Source organism: Myxine glutinosa, chromosome 1 (assembly GCF_964187855.1).
Source record: "Myxine glutinosa chromosome 1, kmMyxGlut1.1, whole genome shotgun sequence".
In the NCBI taxonomy this organism is placed as follows: domain Eukaryota; kingdom Metazoa; phylum Chordata; class Myxini; order Myxiniformes; family Myxinidae; genus Myxine; species Myxine glutinosa.
The window spans coordinates 3,652,978-3,680,529 of NC_136261.1; the positions used below are offsets into that span (position 1 = coordinate 3,652,978).

General features: G+C 46.6%; 1 protein-coding gene across 2 annotated transcripts in view; it reads left to right on the forward strand.

Moving 5' to 3' along the window:
• Positions 1-21,462, forward strand: part of LOC137420827 (uncharacterized) — a 137,144-nt gene extending 115,682 nt beyond the window's left edge. Inside the window, exons 10-14 of one of the 2 annotated variants that reach the window (XM_068106252.2) lie at positions 3,382-3,427; positions 5,225-5,247; positions 6,549-6,697; positions 19,585-19,621; positions 21,131-21,462. In XM_068106252.2, the coding sequence (XP_067962353.2) occupies positions 3,382-3,427; positions 5,225-5,247; positions 6,549-6,697; positions 19,585-19,621; positions 21,131-21,227 (352 nt within the window). In that variant the 3' untranslated portion in view covers positions 21,228-21,462. The remainder of the gene's footprint in view (positions 1-3,381; positions 3,428-5,224; positions 5,248-6,548; positions 6,698-19,584; positions 19,622-21,130) is intronic. The other variant, XM_068106260.2, reaches the window with a different exon arrangement.
• Positions 21,463-27,552: the final 6,090 nt, after the last annotated feature.

The following is a 27,552-nucleotide window of genomic DNA, read 5'->3' on the forward strand; positions in this document are numbered from 1 at the left end:
AGTTTTGATCACGCATGAAAAAGCATTACTTTGTTATTATCAAATTTTCTTTAAATTAAAAAATTGGGGAAATTATATAAATAATTGAAAAAATAAAAAATTGAAGGTTTAAAAAATAAAAAAATTGAAAATTAAAAATATATTAAAAATTGGGAAAAATAAATTTAGATTAAAAAAAAATTGAAAATTGAAAAATTGAAAATTGGAAATTAAATAAAATATATATAAATTTTTTGGAAAATTGGGAAAATTGGACAAATGAACCATGTTGAACCATAGTGGACCATGTTGAACCATAGTGGACCATGTTGAACCATAGTGGACCATGTTGAACCATGTTGAACAAAGTTGAACCATAGTAGGGGCGCCGTGAGCCAGGAACCCCATTTCCATACTACTGGGGTGGTCATGGGTATTTTTACCGGTTGATGGGGGATTGTGAGGGGATGGTGGAGGAGGTGGGTTGGGTGGTCATGGGTATTGTTAGCTCGGGTGATGGTTGATGGTGGATTGTGCGGGGATGATGGAGGGTGTGGGGTGGTCATGGGTATTTTTAGATAGGGTGCCGGTTGATGGGGGATTGTGATTGTGATGGGGATGGTGGAGGGGGTGGGGTGGGTGGTCATGGGTATTGTTGGCCAGGGTGATGGCCAGGAACCCCATTTCCATACTACTCACCCCACAGCCTCCACCATCCTCTCACAATCCCCTATCAACCGTCACCCTAGCTAACAATATCGACAACCGCCCCACCTCCCCCCTCCACCATCCCCTCACAATCCCCCATCAACTGTCACCCAAGCTAACAATACCCATGACCACCCCATACCCCCAACCCCCTCCACCGTCCCCAATCACTATCGAATTCGAGCTCCGAATACACCATTTCTCTTTGTAGCACAATATGACGTCACTGGCAAACTCGAAAAATCGACAGTCTCCGGCTTTTTTCGGCACTTTGTGATTAATGATTGTCAATAGTTTTCAGGGAAAAAAATGCGTTTGGGTTCCACTTTATGGGTCTTTTGGGTCTTCAGGGTCTTTTTGGTCTTCAGGGTGTTTTTGGCCTTGGGGTCTTCTCGGTCTTTTGGGTCATCGGGTCTTCTCGGTCTTTTGGGTCCTCGGGGTGTTGGGGGTGGGGGGGGGGGTCTTTTGGGTCGTCTGGGTACTTTCAGTTACTGTAAGTATTTCAGGTAACAGTTGTGGATGGTGTCAGGTCAGCTGTCTAACCAATGGGTGAAGAGCAGACATACATACATATATACATACATACATACATACACATAAACATAATCACAAACACTTGCTCCATTATGCAGTCGTGGCCGAAAATATTGGCACCCTTGCAATTTCTTCAAATAACTCACAATTTTATCCAAAATAAGTTGAAATTGACAAAAGTATTTTGTCTCCGCAATTCTTTATTTCACTGTTAATATTACAGAACCTTTGTTTTTGATTCAGAACTTAATATATCTTTTTAATTCAGAAAATAAAAAGAAATGGCATTGACAAAATTATTGACACCCTCGACTTAATATTTGGTAGCACAGACTTTGGACAAAATAACTGCAGTCAATCACTTCCTATAGCCATGAATGAGCTTCCTACACCTCTCTACCGGCAGTTTTCCCACTCTTCTTGTGCAAACTGCTCCAGTTCTCCCAGATTTGAAGGGCACCTTCTCCCAACTGCTGTTTCCAGATCTCCCCACAGGTGTTCAATGGGATTTATATCTGGACTCGTTGCTGGCCACTTCAGAACAGTCCAGCGTTTTGTCTTGAACCATTCCTGGGTGCTTTTTAAAGTGTGTTTGGGGCATTGTCCTGCTGCAAGACCCATTACCTTTGACGGAGACCCAGCTTTCTGACACTGGGTTGAACATTGTGCTCCAAAATGCCTTGGTAATCTCCTGATTTCATGATGCCATGCACACATTCAAGGTACCCAGTGCCAGAGGCAGCACAGCAGCCCCAAAACATCACTGAACCCCCTCCATGTTTAACTGCAAGGAAGGTGTTCTTTTCTTTGAAGGCTTCATTTTGTTTTCTGTAAACATAGAGATGATGTGCTTTACCAAAAACCTCTGATTTTGTCTCATCAGTCCACAGGATATTCTCCCAGAAGGATTTTGGCTTGTTCAGATGTGTTTTGAAAACTCCATTTGGGTTTTCTGATGTCTCTCTCTCAGAAGTGGGGTCCTCCTGGGTCTATTTTTATTCCTTTTTTTTTTGTGTATACAGAATCGAGGCTCGTGAAAGAGCTAAATACCTACCATGGAACCCCCTTTCATTGAGTTGGCAACAGATGGTGCGAGTTGAAACTGTCGTACCTTGTGTCTGAAGGTCAGCTTGAATCTGTTTGGCAGGTGATTGAGGTGCTTTCTCCACCATTTGAACAATCCTTCGCTGCAATCTTCGATCAAGTTTTCTCTTGCTGCCACGTCCAGGGAGGTTGGCTACAGTGCCATGGGCCTTAAACTTCCTGATAACATTGTGTACGGTGGACACAGGAACATCAAGGTCTCTAGAGATGGACATGCAGCCTTGAGATTGTCCATGCTTGGCTACAATCTTGTGTCTGACCTCCTCAGACAATTCTCTGGTTTTCTTTCTTTTCTCCATGCTCATTGTGGTACACACAGTGACACAAAACAGCAGAATGACTCCTTTTCTCTATTCAAACTGGTTTAATGAGTGGTTTATATATTGCAGGAACCTGCAACTCACCACAGGTGAGTTCAATTCAAAAGTAAAGGAGAATCACCTGCTTCAAATCTAATTATTTCTAACAACTTCTAAAAGGTGCCAATAATATTGTCCGGGACATTTTAGGATTTCTGTGTGAAATAAGCGAGGATTTAGTGATTTTTTTCAGCTCTTTTTGTTTTGTTCCACTGAAAACCAAAGAAATACAAATGTGGATACCAAAAGATTGTTTAATTTCAACAATTTTCTGGAAGAAATGGTGCATTATTTGAAAAACAGTGCAAGGGTGCCAATATTTTTGGCCACGACTGTATATATAGATTGGATCGAATGTGCCCCTTCCTGGTATAAAGTCAAATTGCATTTCATGTATATTAACACTCCGTCTTATCAATTTATCCGTGAATCTGCCACTTTCATTCCATGGTCCAGCAGCTTGAAACCCCTAAAATTACCCCTAACTAAGGCATCGCCCTTTCCGTTATAAATATTCACTATTACATTCTTCAACCATTCACCTGTGACACATGTCTCTTTTAATCAAATTTACCAATTTTGGGATAAAATTTACTCCAATATCGCCAAATGCCTTCAACATCTCTGCAACAATACTAGAGCTGCCCTCCAGAGTATTATGAATGTTATTGTAATTCGTTTGTTTCTCTTTCCTCAGTCCTGATCATCATTGCATAACACCAGCCACACTCCCCAAGCCAAAGGTGGGAATGAGGAATGGGCATTCTGGGTGGGTGGTGGGGTGGGGTAGGGGGAGGGGGAGGCGGTGGGGAGGGGGAGGAGGAGGTGGTGTGGAGGGGGAGGTAGTGGGCAGTGGGGAGGAGGAGGAGGTGGTGGTGAGGGGGAGGCGGTGGGGAGGAGGAGGAGGAGGAGGTGGTGGGGAGGAGAGGTGGTTGGGAGGGGGAGGAGGAGGCCTTGGGGAGGAGGAGGCGGTGGGGAGGAGGAGGCAGTGGGGAGGGGGAGGAGGTGTTGGGGAGGGGAGGAGGAGGTGGTGAGGAGGGGGAGGCGGTGGGGAGGGGGAGGAGGAGGTGGTGGAAAGGGGGAGGCGGTGGGGAGGGGGATGCGGTGGGGAGGGGGAGCAGGTGGTGGTGAGGAGGAGGTGGTGGTGGTGAGGAGGAGGAGGCAGTTTGGAGGAGGAGGCAGTGGAGGTTATAGGAGGAGGCAGGCATATAATTAATGAGGTTAATTATACATGGATGGGGGTTTGTAATAGTTTGGGTAAATTGATGTGGTGTGATTGGGGCAAAGGGGGATCAAGACACCATGGATGAAAGTAAGAGGGAGGAGGAGGGTGGATGGTGAGGAAGAGTACTTAGCTGGTGAGTGAGAATGGGAGAGGGGTCGGTGAGTGAGAGAGAATGGGAGAGGGGTCGGTGAGTGAGAATGGGAGAGGGGTCGGTGAGTAAGAATGGGAGAGGGGTCGGTGAGTGAGAATGGGAGAGGGGTCGGCGAGTGAGAATGGGAGAGGGGTCGGCGAGTGAGAATGGGAGAGGGGTCGGTGAGTAAGAATGGGAGAGGGGTCGGTGAGTGAGAATGGGAGAGGGGTCGGTGAGTGAGAATGGGAGAGGGGTCGGTGAGTAAGAATGGGAGAGGGGTCGGTGAGTAAGAATGGGAGAGGGGTCGGTGAGTAAGAATGGGACAGGGTTCGGTGAGTAAGAATGGGAGAGGGGTCGGTGAGTAAGAATGGGAGAGGGGTCGGTGAGTAAGAATGGGAGAGGGGTCGGTGAGTGAGAATGGGAGAGGAGTCGGTGAGTAAGAATGGGAGAGGGCTCAGTGAGTGAGAATGGGAGAGGGGTCAGTGAGTAAGAATGGGAGAGGGGTCGGTGAGTAAGAATGGGAGAGGGGTCGGTGAGTAAGAATGGGATAGGGGTCGGTGAGTAAGAATGGGAGAGGCGTCGGTGAGTAAGAATGGGAGAGGGGTCGGTGAGTAAGAATGGGAGAGGCGTCGGTGAGTAAGAATGGGAGAGGGGTCGGTGAGTAAGAATGGGAGAGGGGTCGGTGAGTAAGAATGGGATAGGGGTCGGTGAGTAAGAATGGGAGAGGGGTCGGTGAGTAAGAATGGGAGAGGGGTCGGTGAGTAAGAATGGGAGAGGGGTCGGTGAGTAAGAATGGGAGAGGGGTCGGTGAGTAAGAATGGGAGAGGGGTCGGTGAGTAAGAATGGGAGAGGGGTCGGTGAGTAAGAATGGGAGAGGGGTCGGTGAGTAAGAATGGGAGAGGAGTCGGTGAGTAAGAATGGGAGAGGGGTCGGTGAGTAAGAATGGGAGAGGGGTCGGTGAGTAAGAATGGGAGAGGGGTCGGTGAGTAAGAATGGGAGAGGGGTATTTAGTTGTTTCGGTGAGGGGAGTGTTTTGGGGTTGCGCTGGGTTGGTGGAGGGGTTTGCGGTGAGGGGAGGGTTTTGGGGTTGGGTTGGGGGAGGGGTTTGCAGTGAGGGGAGGGTTTTGGGGTTGGGGAAGGGATCATACAGTTGTACATATTGAACGATTTTTATCTCTTTTGCAGGATGTTTCACGATATGTGATCTAGTAAGTACCAATTATAAATGTTTTTCACTTTTATAAGGGGACTAGCCGAAAGCACCCGGCATTGCCCGGGTTCTTTTTGAATGAATTTACTACTATAATTCAGCTTTTACTCGCGGCCGTAGAAGATTGACTACTATAAGTCAGCTTAGCTTTTAATTGCGAAATGGGCCCAGCCCGGCCGAAGCGGCCTCCACCGGCCTCGCCACCTAGACTATAACCTTCCCGGGGCCCGTCCCGACATTTTTTGTTTCAGAGGTTTCCTCCTATCTTTCACTGTTCAGGAGATGAGCACGTGCAGACAAACAAACAAAAACTTTCTTTTATATACATTGAAGATAGGAGATAGAAGATAGATTATAAAGTCAAATATCTAATGAAGGAGTTAGACGAAGGGAGGAAATGATAATAAACAAAGGATGTTTGTGCACACATTTCATTATAATTTCCTCCTCTTCATCTTCCTCTTCACTTCGTTTCATAATGTTCATCCTCACATTTACATTTAAACATGTCATATTTATTGTTGACACACTAACCGTTGTGCCAGTTGTAAGTGTCGTTGAAGCTGAAGGGAAAGGTGTATGCTGCATGTGTGAGAAGTGTTATGATTTATGGGAGCGAGACATGGGTAATGAATGTAGAGCAGCAACGAAGGCTGGAAAGGGTGGAAATGCGAATGGTTCGATGGATGTGCGGAGTATCGTTGAGAGAGAGAGGAAGACAAATGATGAATTGCGAAAGATGATGGGAATAGAGCCTGTGATGGATGCTGTGAAGAGGAACAGGTTGAGATGGTTTGGTCATGTGTTGAGGAAGGATGAAAGTGACTGGTTGAGAAGTGTGATGGAAATGAATGTAGAAGGAAGTAGAAGACGGGGAAGACCGAGAAAGACTTGGCTAAAGATGGTGGAAGAAGAAATGCGGGCCAGGGGGTTAACAAGGAGAGATGCAGAAAATAGGGCAAGATGGAGAAGATTGTCATGGGGACCGCAAGGCTAACCCCCGCTCTAGTAGGGAAAATGGCCTTAAAATGCCTGTTGTTGTTGTTGTTGTTCACTAACCCTAACCCTAATAGCATTTCAATATGTCATATTTATTGTTGACATACTAACCCTAACCCTAACCGCAACAGCATTCAAACATGTTGTATTTTTTTTTGTCAACACACTAACCCTAACATCACCTTATATGGATGTACAGTTTTGCACTATCTTTACATCACCCATGCCCCCACCTTCCACCCCTCCTCCCCCACCCAACCACACATCTGACATGTACTCCACTGCCCTCCCTCTCCTCAGTGGGTCACGAGCACCTCCCACCCACGTTGCTCGGACCCCTCCCGGTCGACGTCGGTTGGTTACAGACACCGAAGACTGGAGACCTCACACCGGGACCCACCAGTCACGTTCCTTTCGGATGCTCGCTGAGCTCACTGGCACACAAACAAGTATGCCATTTCATCATTCACCTCTTTGTCCTGTGACTAGTGTTTGTGACGAGTGTTTGTGACGTGTTTCCTGTGAGATACAAAACATAGACTGTTTAGCCTCGTGGAGGTATTTGCTCTACCGAGTGCCATTCTACTCTATGTTGTATTTGATGCAGCGTAGTTTTGTTGGCAAGCTTACTGAGATACATTTTGCTGTTGTGTTGCAGGTATATTTGTTTTATTTTATTTAAAATCTGTTTTTAATTTTATTATGGCGATCATCTGTTTCTAAGAAATTGTCAAACGTATGAATTTGTGCCCTATTTCCCAATATTAACGGATCATTAAACAAATAAACAAATAATACTGTTACATATTTATGTGAATGTATGTGAATTACTATTCCGGGCTTTGCTTATCAATGTGTAGTCGATTAAAGGTTGTTGTGATTAAAGGGTCAGGAGCCGTTCTGAGAAAAAGGAGACCGGAAACGGAAGAAGAAAAGACACGAGGTCCTGGAGACGCGACGATTCTTCTTCTTCCTGGTGGAGCTCGGACGCGAGCGGTATCGATTGAGCAATGTAAGAGAATCGGCGTTTCAAAGCCCGTCTGGTGAGAGGAGTTACCGGGACGTGTAACTACTCTTTGACACGTCAAGTCACTGTGGGTTCGTGCACGGAACCAAGCAGCTGGCACAGTTCGCCTCGCCGTCTACAAGGCTGCGTACGGGTCGCACCTAGGGCCGCGCGCGCTGGGCAAGCCGCGTGTTGCTTTGCCTGCTTTACATTACCCGCTTTGCTTGGCCAGGAGATGCGCGCTGCAGCCGTTGTTCCCGGTACGGGACGTGCCCGGTGAAAGCACGTCAGGAAGGGTCCGTTCAACCGCCCGTGTGCGGAGAAGCCGACCATCATCTTGGTCAGGAGGGGCCCAGAGACATTGTGAGGGACAGACAAAAGGGGTCGTGAGTACCCAAGGGGTCGGGAGTGGGGAAAGGGGACACACACATATATAAGATGGCCATCGTAATCACATTGGTGATTGATTGTTGATTGTGGATTGTTGATGGTTGTTGATGGTTGATTCCTTGGGGGAATATATTATTGATTACTCTGGATCCTTGGTGTGGGGGTTTCTTATTGACTGGAATTCATATGGATTGCGTTACGAAAGCGTATAAATAATAGATCTTTCTGGCGGAGTTCCTCTCATGGTCCGGGGGTCACCGAGACCAGGTAGTCACCGGGAGGACCACGTAACAGTATTGGGGGCTCGTCCGGGATTTAAAATTGTATAACATAATAAAATAATAGTTTTATTAATTAAAATTTATTAATTAATTATTAATTGGTAAATTTTTGAGAAATTGTGGTAAAGTCTTGGGTGAAGGTTAACAGGTGTTAACGATAGTCACCATGGCGTTTGTTGCACAGAACTTTGCGGTAACACCTAGTGAGGCACAGTTCCGAGCGTTACTAAAAGCGGACCTCTTGAAATTGGCCAAACATTTTAACTTGGAGGTCCGAACTAATTTGAGGAAGGCAGAGTTGCAGACCACGGTGATACAGTCTATGGTGGGAGTAGGAACATGGGACGAGTTAGCCTGGCAGTGGCTACCCGAAGAACCAGAAGACGTTGAGCTCCGGAAACTGGAGTTGCAATTACGGAGCCAGGAACGGATTAAAGAAGAAGAAAGGAAAGCAGAAGAGAGGAGAGAAGAGAAACAAGCAGAGGAAAGGAGAGTGGAACGAGAACTCCAGGAAAGGTTAGCAGAAGAAGAAAGGAAAGCAAAAAAGGAAAGAGCAGAAGAAGAAAGGAAAGCAGAAAAGGAAAGAGCAGAAGAGAGGAGAGAAGAGAAACAAGCAGAGGAAAGGAGAGTGGAACGAGAACTCCAGGAAAGGTTAGAAGGGAGAAAAGCAGAGGAGAGGAGAGCTGCAAGGGACCTCGAAGCAGAGGAGAGAAAAGCGGAAAGGGAATTAAAGGAACGTGACATGGAGCTTCAGCAAGAAATTAAATTCAAGGAGCTGGAGTTAATGAGAGAACGGGGAGAGGTACCACCCTTGCTGACGGGGTCAACACCTAGCCAGAACACCTGGGATGTGGGCAGACATGTGAGGCTGGTTCCACCCTTCAGTGAAAAGGAAGTCGCTAAATTTTTTCCACACTTTGAGAAAGTGGCTCGACAGTTAAACTGGCCGGAGGAGGCCTGGACCATACTAGTGCAAAGTGTGCTGGTGGGAAAAGCTCAAGAGATTTATTCGGCGCTACCAATGGACCAATGTGCAGATTATGAGGTATTGAAGAAGCACATCCTCAAAGCCTATGAGTTGGTTCCGGAAGCTTACCGGCAAAAATTCAAGAATGCCAGGAAGAGGGAGAGTGAGACCCATGTGGAGTTTGCCAGAGTGAAAGAAAACATGTTTGATCGGTGGTGTGAGTCAAAAGGAGTCGGGAAAGACTTCGAAACATTGCGTGACTTGATCCTGGTGGAGGAATTTCAACAGTGTGTCCACGAGGACATCAAAGTGTACCTGCAGGAAAAGAAAGTACCGAAGTTGTGGGACGCAGCCACCCTGGCAGATGATTATGCCTTAACACACCGGATAGGGGTCCACGAACCTAACTCCTCGCCTAGATCTCCGCAGGGGAGGTGGGGAACAGCAGGTGCGGAGAACGACAATACATGGCGGCGGCCTCGAGAGGATTATGGGGACAACGCGGATACCCCACCTGTTCGAAATCAGAGGGCTGCGGGCCCAAGACAAACTTATTTTTCGGGGGGCCCGAGGCAGACCACGAGTTTTTCCTCCGGGCCTACTTGCGCTTTTTGCAAGAAACCTGGACACTTGATGTCCAGTTGTTACCTCATGAAAAGGGAAGACCCAGAGCGGAGTCCGACTAGTACAACTCCGAATGCGATGGCAAACGTAAGAAATCGCCCACAGAAGAGTTACCAACCATTTATTTATGAGGGGTTGGTCTCACTCCAGGGAGACTTGACTAACCCAAGACCGGTTAGGGTTTTGAGGGACACAGGAGCCCATCAATCCTTAATGCTTGAAGGCATTTTGCCATTGTCAAAGAGTACCGCAACTGGTGATAGTGTTCGGTTACAAGGGATCGGTGGCTGTGTTAGTGCCCCACTTCATGTCATCCATTTGGAATCCGATTTGGTGTCAGGACCGGTCACCGTCGGTTTACAAGCCACGCTTCCTGTAGAGGGAGTATCTGTGATTATCGGGAATGATTTGGCCGGGGGGCAAAATTATGGTAACCCGAGGGTTGGTAAAGAGCACAGCAGGGAAAATAACACCCCACCAGCTCGGGATGGCGACAAAAGTTCCAAGTTATTTGTAGGGGGACTGAACTTCAACACAGAGGAAGAAGTTCTGACCTCTGTCTTCAACAGATATGGGCCGCTGGTGGAAGTGCGGGTGGTAAAAGACAGGGAAACGCAACGGTCAAGAGGGTTCGGCTTTGTCACGTTTGCAAGCACAAGAGACGCCAGGGAGGCAGAGAAGAATTGGAATGGTAAGGATTTGGAGGGTCGGACCATAACAGTAGGGAAGGCCTTTCGTAGGCGTCGAGAGGTCTACAGAAGAGGACAACTTGGCAGTAGTTTTGGGGTTGGCAGCAGCCGATATTACTATGGAGGCTCCCAGAGTTACGGCACCTCCCGAAAGAATGAATGTCAGAGCACTGGCCGAGAAAGAGACCGCCAGTCAGGTAACGGCTGGGACAAGGGGTCCCACCGTAACGGTTAGGAGTCTGGAGAGTTGAAGCACTATATACGGGGGAGCCGCCGAGCCGGGGCTCCTACACGGACTAACCGTGAACGCCACATTCTTAAAGGCGTCCCGGTAGTGAACTTTCCTGCACGGACTAACCGTGAACTCCACGTTCTTAAAGGCGTCCATGTAATGAACTTTCCTCCCCGGACTAACCGTGAACTCCACATTCCTTAAGGCGTCCATGTAGGGAATATTCCGCTGGGCCTCCCGAAAAAGTGCTATAGAGAGGTTCAAATTTGGGGGCTTTGGTCACCACCTCTTAACCGTCATTCAAGAGAAACTAGAAGTGGTTGACGCTTGGTCCAGAGGGAATTAATATAGGGGATCGTGTGAAATTTTGTTGCTTTATTTTTAAGTGATGACTGTGGGGAACTGATGAGTTTGGGGGGGGGGGGGGGGGTGAGTTATCTGGTTTGTTTATCCAAGTTGGCCGGCAAAGAAAGTTTTCGCTGGGTTCAAACTTTCTTTCTTGAAGGGGGGGAGTGTTACATATTTATGTGAATGTATGTGAATTACTATTCCGGGCTTTGCTTATCAATGTGTAGTCGATTAAAGGTTGTTGTGATTAAAGGGTCAGGAGCCCTTCTGAGAAAAAGGAGACCGGAAACGGAAGAAGAAAAGACACGAGGTCCTGGAGACGCGACGATTCTTCTTCTTCCTGGTGGAGCTCGGACGCGAGCGGTATCGATTGAGCAATGTAAGAGAATCGGCGTTTCAAAGCCCGTCTGGCGAGAGGAGTTACCGGGACGTGTAACTACCTTTGACACGTCAAGTCACTGTGGGTTCGTGCACGGAACCAAGCAGCTGGCACAGTTTGCCTCGCCGTCTACAAGGCCGCGTACGGGTCGCACCTTGGGCCGTGCGCGCTGGGCAAGCCGCGTGTTGCTTTGCCTGCTTTACATTACCCGCTTTGCTTGGCCAGGAGGTGCGCGCTGCAGCCGTTGTTCCCGGTACGGGACGTGCCCGGTGAAAGCACGTCAGGAAGGGTCCGTTCAACCGCCCGTGTGCAGAGAAGCCGACCATCATCTTGGTCAGGAGGGGCCCAGAGACATTGTGAGGGACAGACAAAAGGGGTCGTGAGTACCCAAGGGGTCGGGAGTGGGGAAAGGGGACACACACATATATAAGATGGCCATCGTAATCACATTGGTGATTGATTGTTGATTGTGGATTGTTGATGGTTGATTCCTTGGGGGAATATATTATTGATTACTCTGGATCCTTGGTGTGGGGGTTTCTTATTGACTGGAATTCATATGGATTGCGTTACGAAAGCGTATAAATAATAGATCTTTCTGGCGGAGTTCCTCTCACGGTCCGGGGGTCACCGAGACCAGGTAGTCACCGGGAGGACCACGTAACAATACATTTGTATGCTGAGTGGAACTTCAATTCATCAATGTTAATTCATCCTCAGCTTCAAATGTCAAAGGATCATTATAAAATTCCAGAATGTGGATCCAGATCCAAAAGGTCCTCAAACAAATTGATGATTTCATCCTCAGGTTTGCGAAGAAGGGTATTTTTATTTTGTATCTCCAATATAATTTTCTGCTGAAAATAGTAGAGAAATTAAATAAACGAAAAAGATGTCATGCAGAGCACGATACTTGCAAAATCCACTGCTCCCTCCCCTCCCAAAACACGTTGCCATGGATACATCAAACTATTCATTTCATTAAGATTTAAATTTATGATCTTCATCAAAGCTCGTTTCAATCGGATTAAAATTGTTTACTTTTCAGATGAAAATAGATGATTTTAGAAGTTTGACTTGAGTTGCCGTTTCACCTTTTGGCCTCAAAAATAGTTGCTTTCCCAATTTCCCAAACTTCCCTGCAAATGTCTGATGCTCTTCTTCTGCCCCAATCGGTTCTTCTGATCATGTGCTTGTTGAAGTGGACATCTCTCTGGCCATTCTCAGAGAGCCTCCTCAGCGTCGCCGAGTCTGGCATTTCACTCAGGCCGACTGGCACGGTCTGCAACCAGCCATCAATGATCTGGACTGGTCTCCCATCTCTACCGCCTCTGACATCAACTCATCCTGGGAATTCTTCCAAAGCAAACTGCTCTCTCTCATGCACAGATTTATCCCATCTCGTCTTCAGTTGTCTTACCCTTCCTCCCATCCATGGTACACTGAATCTTGTGGTGAGGCAGTTGCCCTGAAACAACTTGCCTTTGCCTCTTGGAAGGCAAATCCAACTGAAGGCAATCTCAGTTCCTTCCACCAAGCTCGGAACAAGTGTGTGTCTACCCTCAGGAGTGCCAGGAAGCACTATCTCTCCACACTCATGAAAGAACTCTCAAACCTGTCTCCTTCCTCCAAATCCTGGTGGCGTCTGGTCAAATCCGTTTCTGGTGTTTGTTCCCCCTCCATCCCCTCCCTCACCTCAAATGGCTACACAGTTGACACCACACGTGACAAAGCCGAATGCCTCAACTCTGTGTTTGCCTCAAAATCTTGTGTGCCAAACCCATCTCTCTCTGTTCCCACCTTACCCAGTCGAAGCCAACTGCTCCTGGACTCTGTGTCCTTCTCTCCTGACAAGGTGGAGAAGTTTTTATCAAACCTCGACTCTGATTCTGCAACTGGACCAGACGGCATCAGCCCACGGGTCCTAAAATCCTGCTCTGCCGCTCTATCTCACCCTCTCTCTGTTCTTTTCACCCTCTCTGTTGCTCAAGGTCATCCACCATCTGCTTGGAAATCAGCAAACATTACCGCTTCACACAAAAAGGTGCAAAAACAGATCCTTGCAACGACAGACCAATCAGCCTGCTCCCAATTATCAGCAAAGTCATGAAATCCATCATTGCTTCGAATATCAAATCCTTCCTCTTCTCCAATGGCTTGATCTCCGGTCATCAATTTGGATTCAGACCAGGACACTCGACTCTGGACATGCTGCTTCTGCTGTCTCAACAATGGATGGAGGTCCTCAATGCCAAACAGGAAATCAGAGCTGTCCCACTTGACACGTGCCTTTGATACGGTCTGGCACCCAGCTCTGCTCACCAAACTCTCCTCCTATGGTATCCATGGAAATCTCCATGCATGGCTTGTGGACTTCCTCTCTGGTCGTAGTCAACGTGTGGCCCTGAATGGATTTCTCTCATCGCCCCTTCCTGTTCTGGCTGGAGTTCCCCAAGGCAGTGTTCTGGGCCCTGAGCTTTTTCTGGTCTTCATCAATGATCTCTCCGACTCTCTGGAAAATCCTCTCTATCTCTTTGCTGATGACTCCACTCTCTGCCTCTCCATTCCTCATCCCTCAGATCAGCAGTCTGCAGCCTCCTCACTCTCTGCAGACCTGGACAAAATCACAGACTGGTCAAACAAGTGGAACATGTCTTTCAATCCTGACAAATCTCACACTCTTACGATGTCTCTCCGAAAAGACCAACTGGAAAACCCTCCCATCTACTTTCTCAACAATCCTCTCCAATAAGTTCTGTCACTCAAGCTTTTGGGTCTCACTATCTGCCACGATCTTTCTTGGGAAAACCACATTTCCAAGCTGGCCTTCAAAGGCAGTCGCCGACTGGGCATCCTCCGTCGTGTGAAGTCCTTCCTTGGCACACCTGAGCTCCTCACCACATACAAGGCTTTCATCCGCAGCTCAATGGAATACTGTTCCCCTCTCTGGGCCGGTGCTCCTGCCTCACACCTCGCTTGGCTTCACGCTGTTGAAGCCAAAGCTTTCAGAATCATTGGAATCTCCTGCGATGAAGCTAACTCCGAGGGCCTCTCACTCACTCACCGCAGGCCGATTGGTGGTCTTTCTGTATTCTACCGACTCCTCTCCGGCCTTGCTCCCCCAGCTCTCTCTGTGCTCTGTCCCCCAAATATTCCTACAGGTCGCACAAGATCTGCCAGCAACCCTCTTATGGTTAAACTGCCAAAATCTGGGCTCTCTGCTCACCTTCACTCTTTCATTCTCCTTTTCTCCCACCTCTGGAACAAACTACCCCACTCCCTTCAATCCCACTCCTCCCTCCAGGTCTTTAAAACATCTGTTCACCACCATCTCATATCTTCCCCAATCCAAAACCGTGATCTTTTCTACCCCCGCTAATTCGCCCCAGATACACTTTTTCGAAATTCCAACTTCTTTCCTGGAAGTCCTTGCAGTGTCCATATGTTTTATACCTCTCCCACCTCCCCCCAAGCCCTCTCCCTCCCACAGTTCTCTCGATGTCCCTGCTCTCAAATGTTGTGTTCGTGTCCTTCCCCCTCTCTCCCCATCTTGTCTATCGCTCCCCTTATTTTGTGTTTTATGTGTCCTTTTGACTTTTTGTGTGATTGATGTTAGCTCTTTCACGAGCCTCGATCTTGTATACAAAAATAAACAAATAATAATCAGTGATGCCCTATGCAATTGCTGTTTACATTTCAAGTTAATAGGATGAAAAGTGACGATCGATTTTTCATACGAAAATTGATGATTTTCAAAGTTTGATGTTTTTGATGGAATACTGCTCTCCCCTCTGGGCTTGTGCTCCTGCCTCACACCTAGCTCGTCTTCACGCTGTTGAAACCAAAGCGTTCAGAATCATTGGAATCTCCCGCGATGAAGCTAACTCCAAGGGCCTTTCACTCACCCACTGCAGGCAGGTTGGTGGTCTTTCTGTCTTCTACCGACTCCTCTCTGGCCTTGCCCCCCCCCCCCCCAGCTCTCTCTGGGCTTTGTCCCCCAAATATTCCTACAGGTCGCACACTATCTGCCTGCAACCCTCTTATGGTTAAACTGCCAAAATCAAGACTCTCTGCTCACCTTCACTCCTTCATTCCTCTTTTCTCCTGCCTTGGAACAAACTCGCTCACTCTCTTCAATCCTACTCCACCCTCCAGGTCTTTCAAACAGCTGTTCACCACCATCTCTTATCTTCCCCCATCCAAAACCTTGATCTTTTCTAACCCCGCTAATTTCACCCCAAATCCACTTTTTTGAAATACCAACTTCTGTCCTGGAAGTCCTTGGTGTCCTTGTGTTTTATACTTCTCCCACCCACCCCCCCCCTTCCCACGCCTCCTCCCCCCAAGCCCTCTCCCCCCCACACTTCTCCCTGCTCTCAAATGTTGTGTTTGTGTGCTTCCCCTTCTCTCCCCATCTTGTCTTCCGCTCCCTCTTTTTATATATTTTGTTTGTCTGGTTGATTTGTTTGTGAAATAAATGTTCGCTCTTTCACGAGCTTCGATTCCGTATCCAAAAATAAAATTAAAAAAAACCGAGCGGATTGCGTACCACGTGGTCCGTGCAGTTACCGTTGGTATTGGGACCCGATTTGAGTGGTTATATTCGTACCACGCTTAGTCAATGATGGAAGGGACGAGACGGTCGAATCAAAGAAATAACAGGTTTAATTATTATATTTGCACTTATATGTACAATGATTCGGTAGAGAGCAGAGACACAGAGCAGAACTTAAGCAGTCTTATATAAACCCAGACACGGGCCCGATCACACTCACAAAGGGGAAATGCAGGTAGAATGGTGTTCACGCGCTGCCTTGGTCATCCAGGAATGGCTTCGCCCGGCGTGGCTCTCCATGGTCACAGCACGTCCCACGATGAAGGCAAGCAGGTGGTGGGAGGGATTCTTGGAGCGCGTCTCTCGAACAACGGGCAGATGAGGCAGGAGGGAACTGTACGCGTCTCTCGCCGGCTTCGCAGTTTTCCACAGCGCGTTTAGTTACCGGCGCGCTATCACTCGCGTAACCCAATAGAGGCTCGGCCTCAAGCTCAACCGAGCGTCCAATGTGGTAAGAGCACTTATACTTAGTTCATGCGCGTCTTTTCCCAGAACTCGTCACTCTCATCAAGCGCCTCCCTTCGCAGAACTGCTCAAGCTCATCACCCAGCTCACCTCTCCCCGAACTGCTCATGGGGGCGGGTTTTTATTGCCACGCCCTTAGCCTTCTCGAATGTTCCAACCACGACCTGTGACGCATTGCCGCAGCCACTCCCTTCGAGCCCTGATTGGCGGCTTGCGCTTACCGTCAGCTTCTCCGCCGCCCTCATGCGGTCCCTGCTCGATTTGCCAGGCCTGCCTCATGCTAATTCGCGCCAAAAAGCCAAAGGCAGCATAAGGAGGCGTAAGGCGGCATAAGGCAATGGAGGCGGCATAAGGCAATGGAGGCGGCATAAGGCAATGAAGGACCTACTCTCATTATTCTACTCAACGCAAAACTAACACAGGAAAAGGACTATTCTCACACATACGAAGAAATAACTGAACTATCGCGAGGCTACATGTTGTAGTGTGACTAAACTATGAGGGGGAAATTTAACCTTTATTGTACAAAACTCAAAAGCGCAACAGTATGTACAATTGGAATGCGAGTACGTCGATAAAGTATGTACCTTTAGTGGCGGAGGTAATGATAATAGCATAATATTAATGTTATTACAAAACAATATTAATACTAATCATGTCCCGTCCTTCCCCAGGGTTTTTATCCTTTAGTGGGGCGGCTTAGCCCAAATATTCAAAAGAATTGTGCATTTTGTGAAACAAGCACCAAATTTGGCACAAATGTACATTAATATGTTGCGAACATTTTCAGATATTGGGCCACTTGAAATTCCGTAATTTTTTTTTTCAAATTTTTTCAAATTTCGTAATTTCAAATTTTTCGGGTGACACCGTCACAATTTCGGTCTTCGAGGCCGGCCGATAGGCAAAGTGTGACCGGAAGGGACGAGGTTCTCCTGACCACGTGGCCCTCGATCTGGGAAGCGAGAGGCGTTCCATTAGTGGACGCGCCCCTCACGCCCGAGTTTTGGGCGGCCCCGGCAGGCCGTTTGTTTTGATGTTCCGTGACAGGCCCCGCACCCCCACCTCCGGGCCGACCGGAAGCTTGTGCTGAGTACATCATACCTGAACAACTCAGTGAGGCAGAACACAGCAGTGCACACCAGGGTGACCCCTTCAGTGCATAAACCAATTAACCTGTCCACTGCAGGGCATATAGAAATGAAGTTATTTTCTGCATATAATAATAATATAAGTTCAGTTCTATATAACAATTTCTGTTATCACCACTACCACTACAACTACCACTACTACAAGCTTTGTCTGGAATTTTGTGGACTAACAGACAAACAGACATACAGACAAGCTGGGATCAAAACATTACCTCCTTCCACCATTGAGTGTAGAGGTAAACATCATGGAAATTATATCATGCCCTAGATTTAATTCATGCTTACCCGTGTATTTGCTTCACTGGTTCACAAGGTCTTTTGCATACATGTAATTCAGACTCTCGTCTTCATTGCTGACCACACAATGTTCGCAACATATTAATGTACATTTGTGCCAAATTTGGTGCTTGTATCACAAAATGCACAATTCTTTTGAATATTTGGGCTAAGCCGCCCCACTATATCGGCCGGCCTCGAAGACCGAAATTGTGACGGTGTCACCCGAAAAATTTGAAATTACGAAATTTGAAAAAATTTGGAAAAAAAAATTGCGGAATTTCAAGTGGCCCAATATCTGAAAATGTTCGCAACATATTAATGTACATTTGTGCCAAATTTGGTGCTTGTATCACAAAATGCACAACAGGTTTGCTATGCTGCTACACTACTTGGAAAATTGCCATATTAACATGTATAAATAGTTTATCGTGGAGTTTCCTGGATCACTCATACCGAAAGTAAAAACAAACAAACAATAAACCACAGACGTGTACAACAGCAGTAGCAACTGTTTAACACCAAACTGAAATGGAGGAAACCCGACGTTCTTGAGGCCCGAGCCTAGATCTACTGTAATCAATATACCCCAGAGAGGACAGTAACATGACCTTTCCTGCTGTTGCCATGTGGAGAGGTTGTAGTCGTGTATACAAATGTAACAAGAAAGAGCAATCAGAGATTGAAAGAGCCAGGATGTGTGGTTTTGTCCTTTGGGTCCTCTGGGTCTTTCTGGTCTTTGGGGTCTTTTGTCTTTTAGGTCCTTTGGGACTTTTGGGTCCTCTGGGTATTTTGGGTCCTGAAGGTTTTGGGTATTTTGAGTCTTCAGGGTCTTTTGAGTCTTCATGATCGTTATGGGTCTTTGGGGTATTTGAGGTCTTCAGAGTCTTTAAGGATCTTCGGGGTCTTTTTGGTCTTCAGGGCCTTTTGGTCCCATATAAAGGGAGGGGCACTTTGCACTTCCCTTGTTACATATCGATGTTGTATAGCAGGTCCACACTACAATTAATCGTACAATTAGAAAAGCAACCGCTCAGTAAGTTGACTGGGCCATAGGCCAACGTTGCGTTTTTGAAATTTAGAGATGGCAACATCCAAATTTCAAAATTATTTTGAATTTACTAGATGACAGGGGCACACCTGGTCCACTATTACTGGATGACAGGGGTCAAGCTGGTCCATTATCAGTAGATGACAGGGGCACACCTGGTCCACTATTAATGGATGACAGGGGCCCAACTGGTCCACTATTACTGGATGACAGGGTCCCAGCTGATCCACCATTACTAGATGACAGGGGTCCCAGCTGATCCACCATTACTAGATGACAGGGGTCCCAGCTGATCCACCATTACTAGATGACAGGGGCCCAACTGGTCCACTATTACTGGATGACAGGGTCCCAGCTGATCCACCATTACTAGATGACAGGGGTCCCAGCTGATCCACCATTACTAGATGACAGGGGTCCCAGCTGATCCACCATTACTAGATGACAGGGGCCCAACTGGTCCACTATTACTGGATGACAGGGTCCCAGCTGATCCACCATTACTAGATGACAGGGGTCCCAGCTGATCCACCATTACTAGATGACAGGGGCCCAACTGGTCCACCATTACTAGATGACAGGGGTCCCAGCTGATCCACCATTACTAGATGACAGTGGCCCAACTGGTCCACCATTGCTTTTTGCATGGGGCCTCCAAATAACAAACGCCGCCACTGTGTGAGGGCCACGTGGTCTTGCAGTGTGATCTGATTGGCTGGCATGCGTTTTCTGTGTGTGTGTTTGTCCAAATAAATGTTTGTGTTTCCCACGAACTTCGCCGGTTTGTATTCCGTTTGTTAATGTGAGTGCAGAAATCATTTAGTTTCTTTCTCAATCAGACCTTTTTCTCTTTGTTGCCTAGCGATTGAGGAGGATTCTGAAGCGGTCAAGAAGGCAAGGTAATGTCACGTGTTACACCTGTGTGGATGCGTGAGGTACAGTGTTGTGCTGTACGTGCGGTACAGTCTTGTACTGTACGTGAGGTACAGTGTTGTGCTGTACGTGCGGTACAGTCTTGTACTGTACATGAGGTACAGTGTTGTGCTGTACGTGCGGTACAGTCTTGTACTGTACGTGAGGTACAGTGTTGTGCTGAACGTGAGGTACAGTCTTGTACTGTACGTGAGGTACAGTGTTGTGCTGTACGTGCGGTACAGTCTTGTACTGTACGTGAGGTACAGTGTTGTGCTGTACGTGCGGTACAGTCTTGTACTGTACGTGAGGTAGTGTTGTGCTGTACGTGCGGTACAGTCTTGTACTGTACGTGTGAGGCACAGTGTCGTCTTGAAGTGTCATAATTTGATAATTTGTGCGAAGTGTTGTACAGTATGGATAGTGTTTTGATGATAATGATGATAATTGTTTATTTGTGTGAAGTGTTGTACAGTATGGAGAGTGTTTTGATGATAATGATGATAATTGTTTATTTGTGTGAAGTGTTGTACAGTATGGATAGTGTTTTGATGATGATGATGATAATTGTTTGTTTGTGTGAAGTGTTGTACAGTATGGAGAGTGTTTTGATGATAATGATGATAATTGTTTATTTGTGTGAAGTGTTGTACAGTATGGAGAGTGTTTTGATGATAATGATGATAATTGTTTATTTGTGTGAAGTGTTGTACAGTATGGATAGTGTTTTGATGATGATGATGATAATTGTTTATTTGTGTGAAGTGTTGTACAGTATGGATAGTGTTTTGATGATGATGATGATAATTGTTTGTTTGTGTGAAGTGTTGTACAGTATGGAGAGTGTTTTGATGATAATGATGATAATTGTTTATTTGTGTGAAGTGTTGTACAGTATGGATAGTGTTTTGATGATAATGATGATAATTGTTTATTTGTGTGAAGTGTTGTACAGTATGGATAGTGTTTTGATGATAATGATGATAATTGTTTATTTGTGTGAAGTGTTGTACAGTATGGATAGTGTTTTGATGATAATGATGATAATTGTTTATTTGTGTGAAGTGTTGTACAGTATGGATAGTGTTTTGATGATAATGATGATAATTGTTTGTTTGTGTGAAGTGTTGTACAGTATGGAGAGTGTTTTGATGATAATGATGATAATTGTTTGTTTGTGTGAAGTGTTGTACAGTATGGAGAGTGTTTTGATGATAATGATGATAATTGTTTATTTGTGTGAAGTGTTGTACAGTATGGAGAGTGTTTTGATGATAATGATGATAATTGTTTATTTGTGTGAAGTGTTGTACAGTATGGATAGTGTTTTGATGATAATGATGATAATTGTTTATTTGTGTGAAGTGTTGTACAGTATGGATAGTGTTTTGATGATAATGATGATAATTGTTTGTTTGTGTGAAGTGTTGTACAGTATGGAGAGTGTTTTGATGATAATGATGATAATTGTTTGTTTGTGTTGTGTTTAATTTCAGGGAGCGATTTTATGCTGAGATGAGCAGTCCCCGTTACGCGGCTCTGAGGGACCGGCACCACCAGTACTCAGCACACGCGCTGCACGTGGAGACCTAAGGGGGGGGGGGGGGGGGGGAGATATGGAGGGTGGACCGGAGAGCCTGAGAGAGAGGGGGGTGTAGTAATACCTGACGGGAGAAGCATGAAATTTGGTCAGCGGTGGGGGAATTTGTGAGGGGGGAGGATAGGTCATTGTGGGAGGAGGGAGAGGGGAAAAGGTCAGTTGGAGGGGCGGTGGGAAGCCTCTTGGTGAGGAAGGTGGGAGTCAGGGGGTGAGGGGATCCTCTTGGTGAGGAAGGTGGGTGTCTGGGGGTGAGGGGATCCTCTTGGTGAGGAAGGTGGGTGTCTGTGGGTGAGGGGATCCTCTTGGTGAGGAAGGTGGGAGTCTGGGGGTGAGGGGATCCTCTTGGTGAGGAAGGTGGGAGTCTGGGGGTGAGGAAGGTGGGAGTCTGGGGGTGAAGGGATCCTCTTGGTGAGGAAGGTGGGAGTCTGGGGGTGAGGAAGGTGGGAGTCTGGGGGTGAGGGGATCCTCTTGGTGAGGAAGGTGGGAGTCTGGGGGTGAGGAAGGTGGGAGTCTGGGGGTGAGGAAGGTGGGAGTCTGGGGGTGAGGGGATCCTCTTGGTGAGGAAGGTGGGAGTCTGGGGGTGAGGAAGGTGGGAGTCTGGGGGTGAAGGGATCCTCTTGGTGAGGAAGGTGCGAGTCAGGGGGTGAGGGGATCCTCTTGGTGAGGAAGGTGGGAGTCTGGGGGTGAAGGGATCCTCTTGGTGAGGAAGGTGGGTGTCTGGGGGTGAGGGGATCCTCTTGGTGAGGAAGGTGGGTGTCTGGGGGTGAGGGGATCCTCTTGGTGAGGAAGGTGGGTGTCTGGGGGTGAGGGGATCCTCTTGGTGAGGAAGGTGGGTGTCTGGGGGTGAGGGGATCCTCTTGGTGAGGAAGGTGGGAGTCTGGGGGTGAGGGGATCCTCTTGGTGAGGAAGGTGGGTGTCTGGGGGTGAGGGGATCCTCTTGGTGAGGAAGGTGGGAGTCTGGGTGTGAGGAAGGTGGGAGTCAGGGGGTGAGGAGATCTTCGAGGGGAGTAAGCTTTGATGAGGTGAGGGGATTCTCGAGGGGAGGAAGGTAAGAGCTAGTGAGGTGAGGAGATCTTGTTGAGAAGGAAGAAGAGACTCGAGGGGTGGAGGGAAGGAGGGCGGGGCCAGAGAGCTTGATTCAATGATATTACACAATTAATATTGTCAACTCCAATGTCAGTATTTGGGATAGTTGGCTTTAATAAGTTTGCAGAAGCATATCTTTACGAACCTTTCCTCTTGAGTGTAACCCTGTATATCACCCACAAAGTGTCCTTTGGATGTCGATGGCTGTGCATGTGTGAACGTCGCAAATCCATGAAGAATTACTCGCCTTTTGCTTCTCATTTACGCGTCACGTCGAGAGCTTTGGAATGAAAAAATAAATAAACAATTCAGTCATTCCTCACATGTTCTTTTCATTCCATCATATCGTTGAAGTTACTGCATCGGAACCACAAAACGAATGAGCTGCAGAGAATGAAACGAACGGTTCCACTTTGGATGCATTTGTGTCGAGGACAAGACAAACAGGAAAGAGCGATCAAAGATGGCAGATCCTGGCACTTATTTTGTGTGGAATCTGAGTACATATTTTATAGACATACTCACCTTGTCGTTACATACTTTGTGGAGGTACCAGGGTGAAAAAAGTAACATGTAAAATTGTGGTCTACATTGGCACATTATGTGCGCACCAACAAACAGGCAGACAAATGGATGGACAGACAGACAAATGGACAGACATACAGAAACAGACAAACAGACAGACAGACAAATGAATGGACAGACAAACAGACAGACAAATAGACAGACAGCCAAACAGACAGACAAATGGACAGACATACAGAAACAGACAGACAGACAAATGGACAGACATACAGAGATAGACATACAGACAGACAAATGGACTCAAATGCAATGCCCTCTCCTCTGGTGAAGATAACAAGGTGTGCTTCTTCTTCTTACATATGCAGAACTTTGCTGCGGAGTAGCATCATTGGCTGAGGGTGCGGACAACATGGCTGTGCTGCTGGTGCACTTCTCCTTGTAGATTATGGCAGGGATTTGTAATTTGGCCAGTGTGCCGGCGATAGCTCGCCGACTCTTCGTCTTACTCTTAGAGAAACGAACGTGAGACCCCGTGAGATCCGTGAGACCGTGAGAAACACCGTGAGATCTTTAACATCCACCAGCTAATGCCAGCAGACGGGACGACCATTTGACGTCCATCTGAGGGACGGCACACACATTGACGAATCACCTGTGAAACACCAGGATGACAGTTTATAGCTGGGCCTGGAAACCCCGAGGCCACCCCGCCAGGCTCAGGTGTGCGCAATGGTGTGAGAGGCAGAAATCCCCCCCCCCCCCTTTCTTCCAATAAACCACATCCTTCTCCTACAATAAACTACACCCTCTCCTACAATAAACTACACCCTTCTCCTACAATAAACTACACCCTTCTCCTACAATAAACTACACCCTTCTCCTACAATAAACTACACCCTTCTACAATAAACTACACCCTTCTCCTACAATAAACTACACCCTTCTCCTACAATAAACTACACCCTTCTCCTACAATAAACTACACCCTTCTCCTACAATAAACTACACCCTTCTCCTACAATAAACGACACCGTTCTCCTACAATAAACGACACCCTTCTCCTACAATAAACTACACCCTTCTCCTACAATAAACTACACCCTTCTACAATAAACTACAACCCTTCTACAATAAACTACACCCTTCTCCTACAATAAACTACACCCTTCTACAATAAACTACACCCTTCTCCTACAATAAACTACACCCTTCTACAATAAACTACACCCTTCTCCTACAATAAACTACACCCTTCTACAATAAACTACACCCTTCTCCTACAATAAGCTACACCCTTCTCCTACAATAAGCTACACCCTTATCCTACAATAAACTACACCCTTCTACAATAAACGACACCCTTCGACAATAAACTACACCCTTCTCCTACAATAAACTACACCCTTCTCCTCCAATAAACTACACCCTTCTCCTACAATAAACTACACCCTTCTCCTACAATAAACTACACCCTTCTCCTACAATAAACTACACCCTTCTACAATAAACTACACCCTTATCCTACAATAAACTACACCCTTCTCCTACAATAAACTACACCCTTCTCCTCCAATAAACTACACCCTTCTCCTACAATAAACTACACCCTTCTCCTACAATAAACTACACCCTTCTCCTACAATAAACGACACCCTTCTCCTGCAATAAACTACACCCTTCTCCTACAATAAATTACACCCTCCACCTCCAGTAAACCACACCCACATCCTCAAGAAACCACACCCACCTCCTCCAATAAACCACACCCCTCCCCAAATAAAACAACAAATTGCCTTCAAATTTAACATTTCTGGAACAGACAAAACTATAACAAAGCTTTTTTTTCTTGCACAAAATGGAATTATTGTTTTTGGTGAATGGGTGCTTCCTTGTGGAAGGAAGACTCCTAAGAAATAAATGGTAACAAGGTCATGTTCAAATCCCAATCGTTGCAACCGATACATTCCAGTCTAGTCAATAACCTCTATATGCCATATTAACCTATACATGACATATTAACCTATACATGCCATATTAACGTGGACATTAAATTCCAGCTTAACCGATAACTTGTACACTCTATATTAATCTACACATGCCATATTAACCTATACATGCCATATTGACCTATACATGCCATATTAACCTGGACATTACATTCCAGTTTAACCGGTAACCTATACATGCCATATATTAACCTCACTATATTAACCTACACATGCCATATTAACCTGGACATTACATTCCAGTTTAACCGGTAACCTATACATGCCATATATTAACCTCACTATATTAACCAACACATGCCATATTAACCTGGACATTACATTCCAGTTTAACCAGTAACCTATACATGCCATATATTAACCTCACTATATTAACCAACACATGCCATATTAACCTGGACATTACATTCCAGTTTAACCAGTAACCTATACATGCCATATATTAACCTCACTATATTAACCTATACATGCCATATTAATCTACACATGCCATATATTAACCTCACTATATTAACCTATACATGCCATATTAACCTGGACATTACATTCCAGTTTAACCGGTAACCTATACATGCCATATATTAACCTCACTATATTAACCTATACATGCCATATTAATCTACACATGCCATATATTAACCTCACTATATTAACCTATACATGCCATATTTACCTGAGTAGTGGGAGAATGTTGGTTCTGGGACCGCTTAACATTGAAATTCCTATCTATGGAGACTTTAGATTCCGTACCTCGGAATTTATTCCTCTTAACCCCGCCCACTCTCCTCTCACCGCCCACCCCACCCCCCCTTTCGCCCCCTCCCCCCCACCCCCAGCATCCACCCCTTAGTAGCAACCCTCTCCCCATAGCATATCCACACCGTCATATTCCTCCCATTAATTAATTGTAAAGATGTATATTTCATCATATTGTTTGGTCTACAAAGAGAATAAATGAATATCTGTTTATATTCCACGAGCTGGTTTGTATTCTTGCCCTGATTGAAGAGCTGAAAAAATTAAAATCACATTTCATTCCAAGAAATATCTGGCAGAACATCCCCGGTTTACATTGGTACCTCAGTTCATTTCACACGATTAAAGTGCCGATGTTTGGTTCATATTGGATTACAAAATTTCCCTATCTGGGGAGGGGGGACACCCCCCTTCCTCCTCACCCCAACCCCATCACCTAAGATCCTTCTAAGATCTAAGCCTTCAAATTGATGAACTGGATTCCAAACTTGGTGATGTTGATAAAATGATATCTGAAATGCAAAATGAAAATACTGCTTTGCCACAACTTGGGGTGAGGTTTGTGATTTGGTTGAAGACCTTTTGAACAACCAAGACCAAGATGGGGAGATGTACTTGGGAGACCCACAGAACGAGTTCTTCCTTGATGAGCCAGAGTACGAGTTTTTACCTTGGTGACCCACACATTTTTGAAAATTGAAAAAGGCTTCTACCTTGGTGACTTGGAAAGTGGATTTTGCTTGATAACTCACAATGTGATACCGATCTTGGACACTTAGCAATAATATTGTTATGGATTTTTGGGTAGTGATATATAGATTCAGGTAGATCTGTATTGGTAGACGCTCCGATGATCGGGGGTGGAAAGACCATTGTTATGTACATAAGTCAGGGACCTGTTTAGCCCGAATGTCGGATGAAGTGTATATTCGTCCCCGTTACTAGGAATGTGGCGTGTTAACTAGTGTAGGGATTATGCTAATTCCCCTGTTCGTGAGACCTTGTGATCATCCCATTGTCCCTAATGGCACCACACATAAACACTAGTGAGGAATCCCACCATTAAAAGCACCACACATACGAATGAAACCCCCCACAATAAAACCACCAAGCAGCCAGACATCAACACCAGGGCTAACAACACCGCCTGGTTGAACACACATCGCACAGGCAGGCCGGGAGCCATGCCCAGAAGGACTCGCTATTGGGCGGGAGTCGACCAACCAAAGGCCAGGAGAAGGAGGGAGCTGTGACTGGTCGCCACAAAGCAAGAAGCTACCAGCCGATTGGGGAAAGGAGGAGGAGCAGTAAGCAGAGGACTGGTTGGCCAGATACCATCGATGACGTCAAAGGGTGAACTGCGTGTGATCGGTGGAGAGCGAAAGACAGTAGTTGTGGCCTGTGGGGATTGGTGGAGAACTGGGCCTAGTGCGGTTGACCTGTGGGGATTGGTGGAGAGAGGAAAAGGACGGAGGAAGCTGACGATAAAAGTACGAGGAGACCGACATTTTCTCGCTCCTTTTTCTGCCCTTCTTCTTGCCCTCCGCCATTGCTCTCTGACCCTGGACTCTTGCATTTTGCCCTTCCTCGCCTCTCGCATATTCCTCTTGTCCCTCGACGTTCCTGCCCCTCTCGCTCACCTCTGCCCTCGACTCTTGCTGACGGTGTTCCTTCGACGAACGAAGAGCGAGGTCTCATCGAAGCGACTGGGAGATAAGCTGCACGCCTGCCGCTCCCGACGGACGGTGGGGCCTGTATCGCGTGCGTGCGCGCCAAGGACGTGTGGTCGTTCCCGCCAATGGCCTGGGACGGTGCCATTCCCGAGAAGAACGCCATCCACTTACGCTGATTGAGATAAGAACCTACACATAAAATCACACCTCTTTATTTTCATTTCCGTTCTGCCATCCCTTTGCCTGTGTCTGGTTCTGTGCGTAGGAGCGCT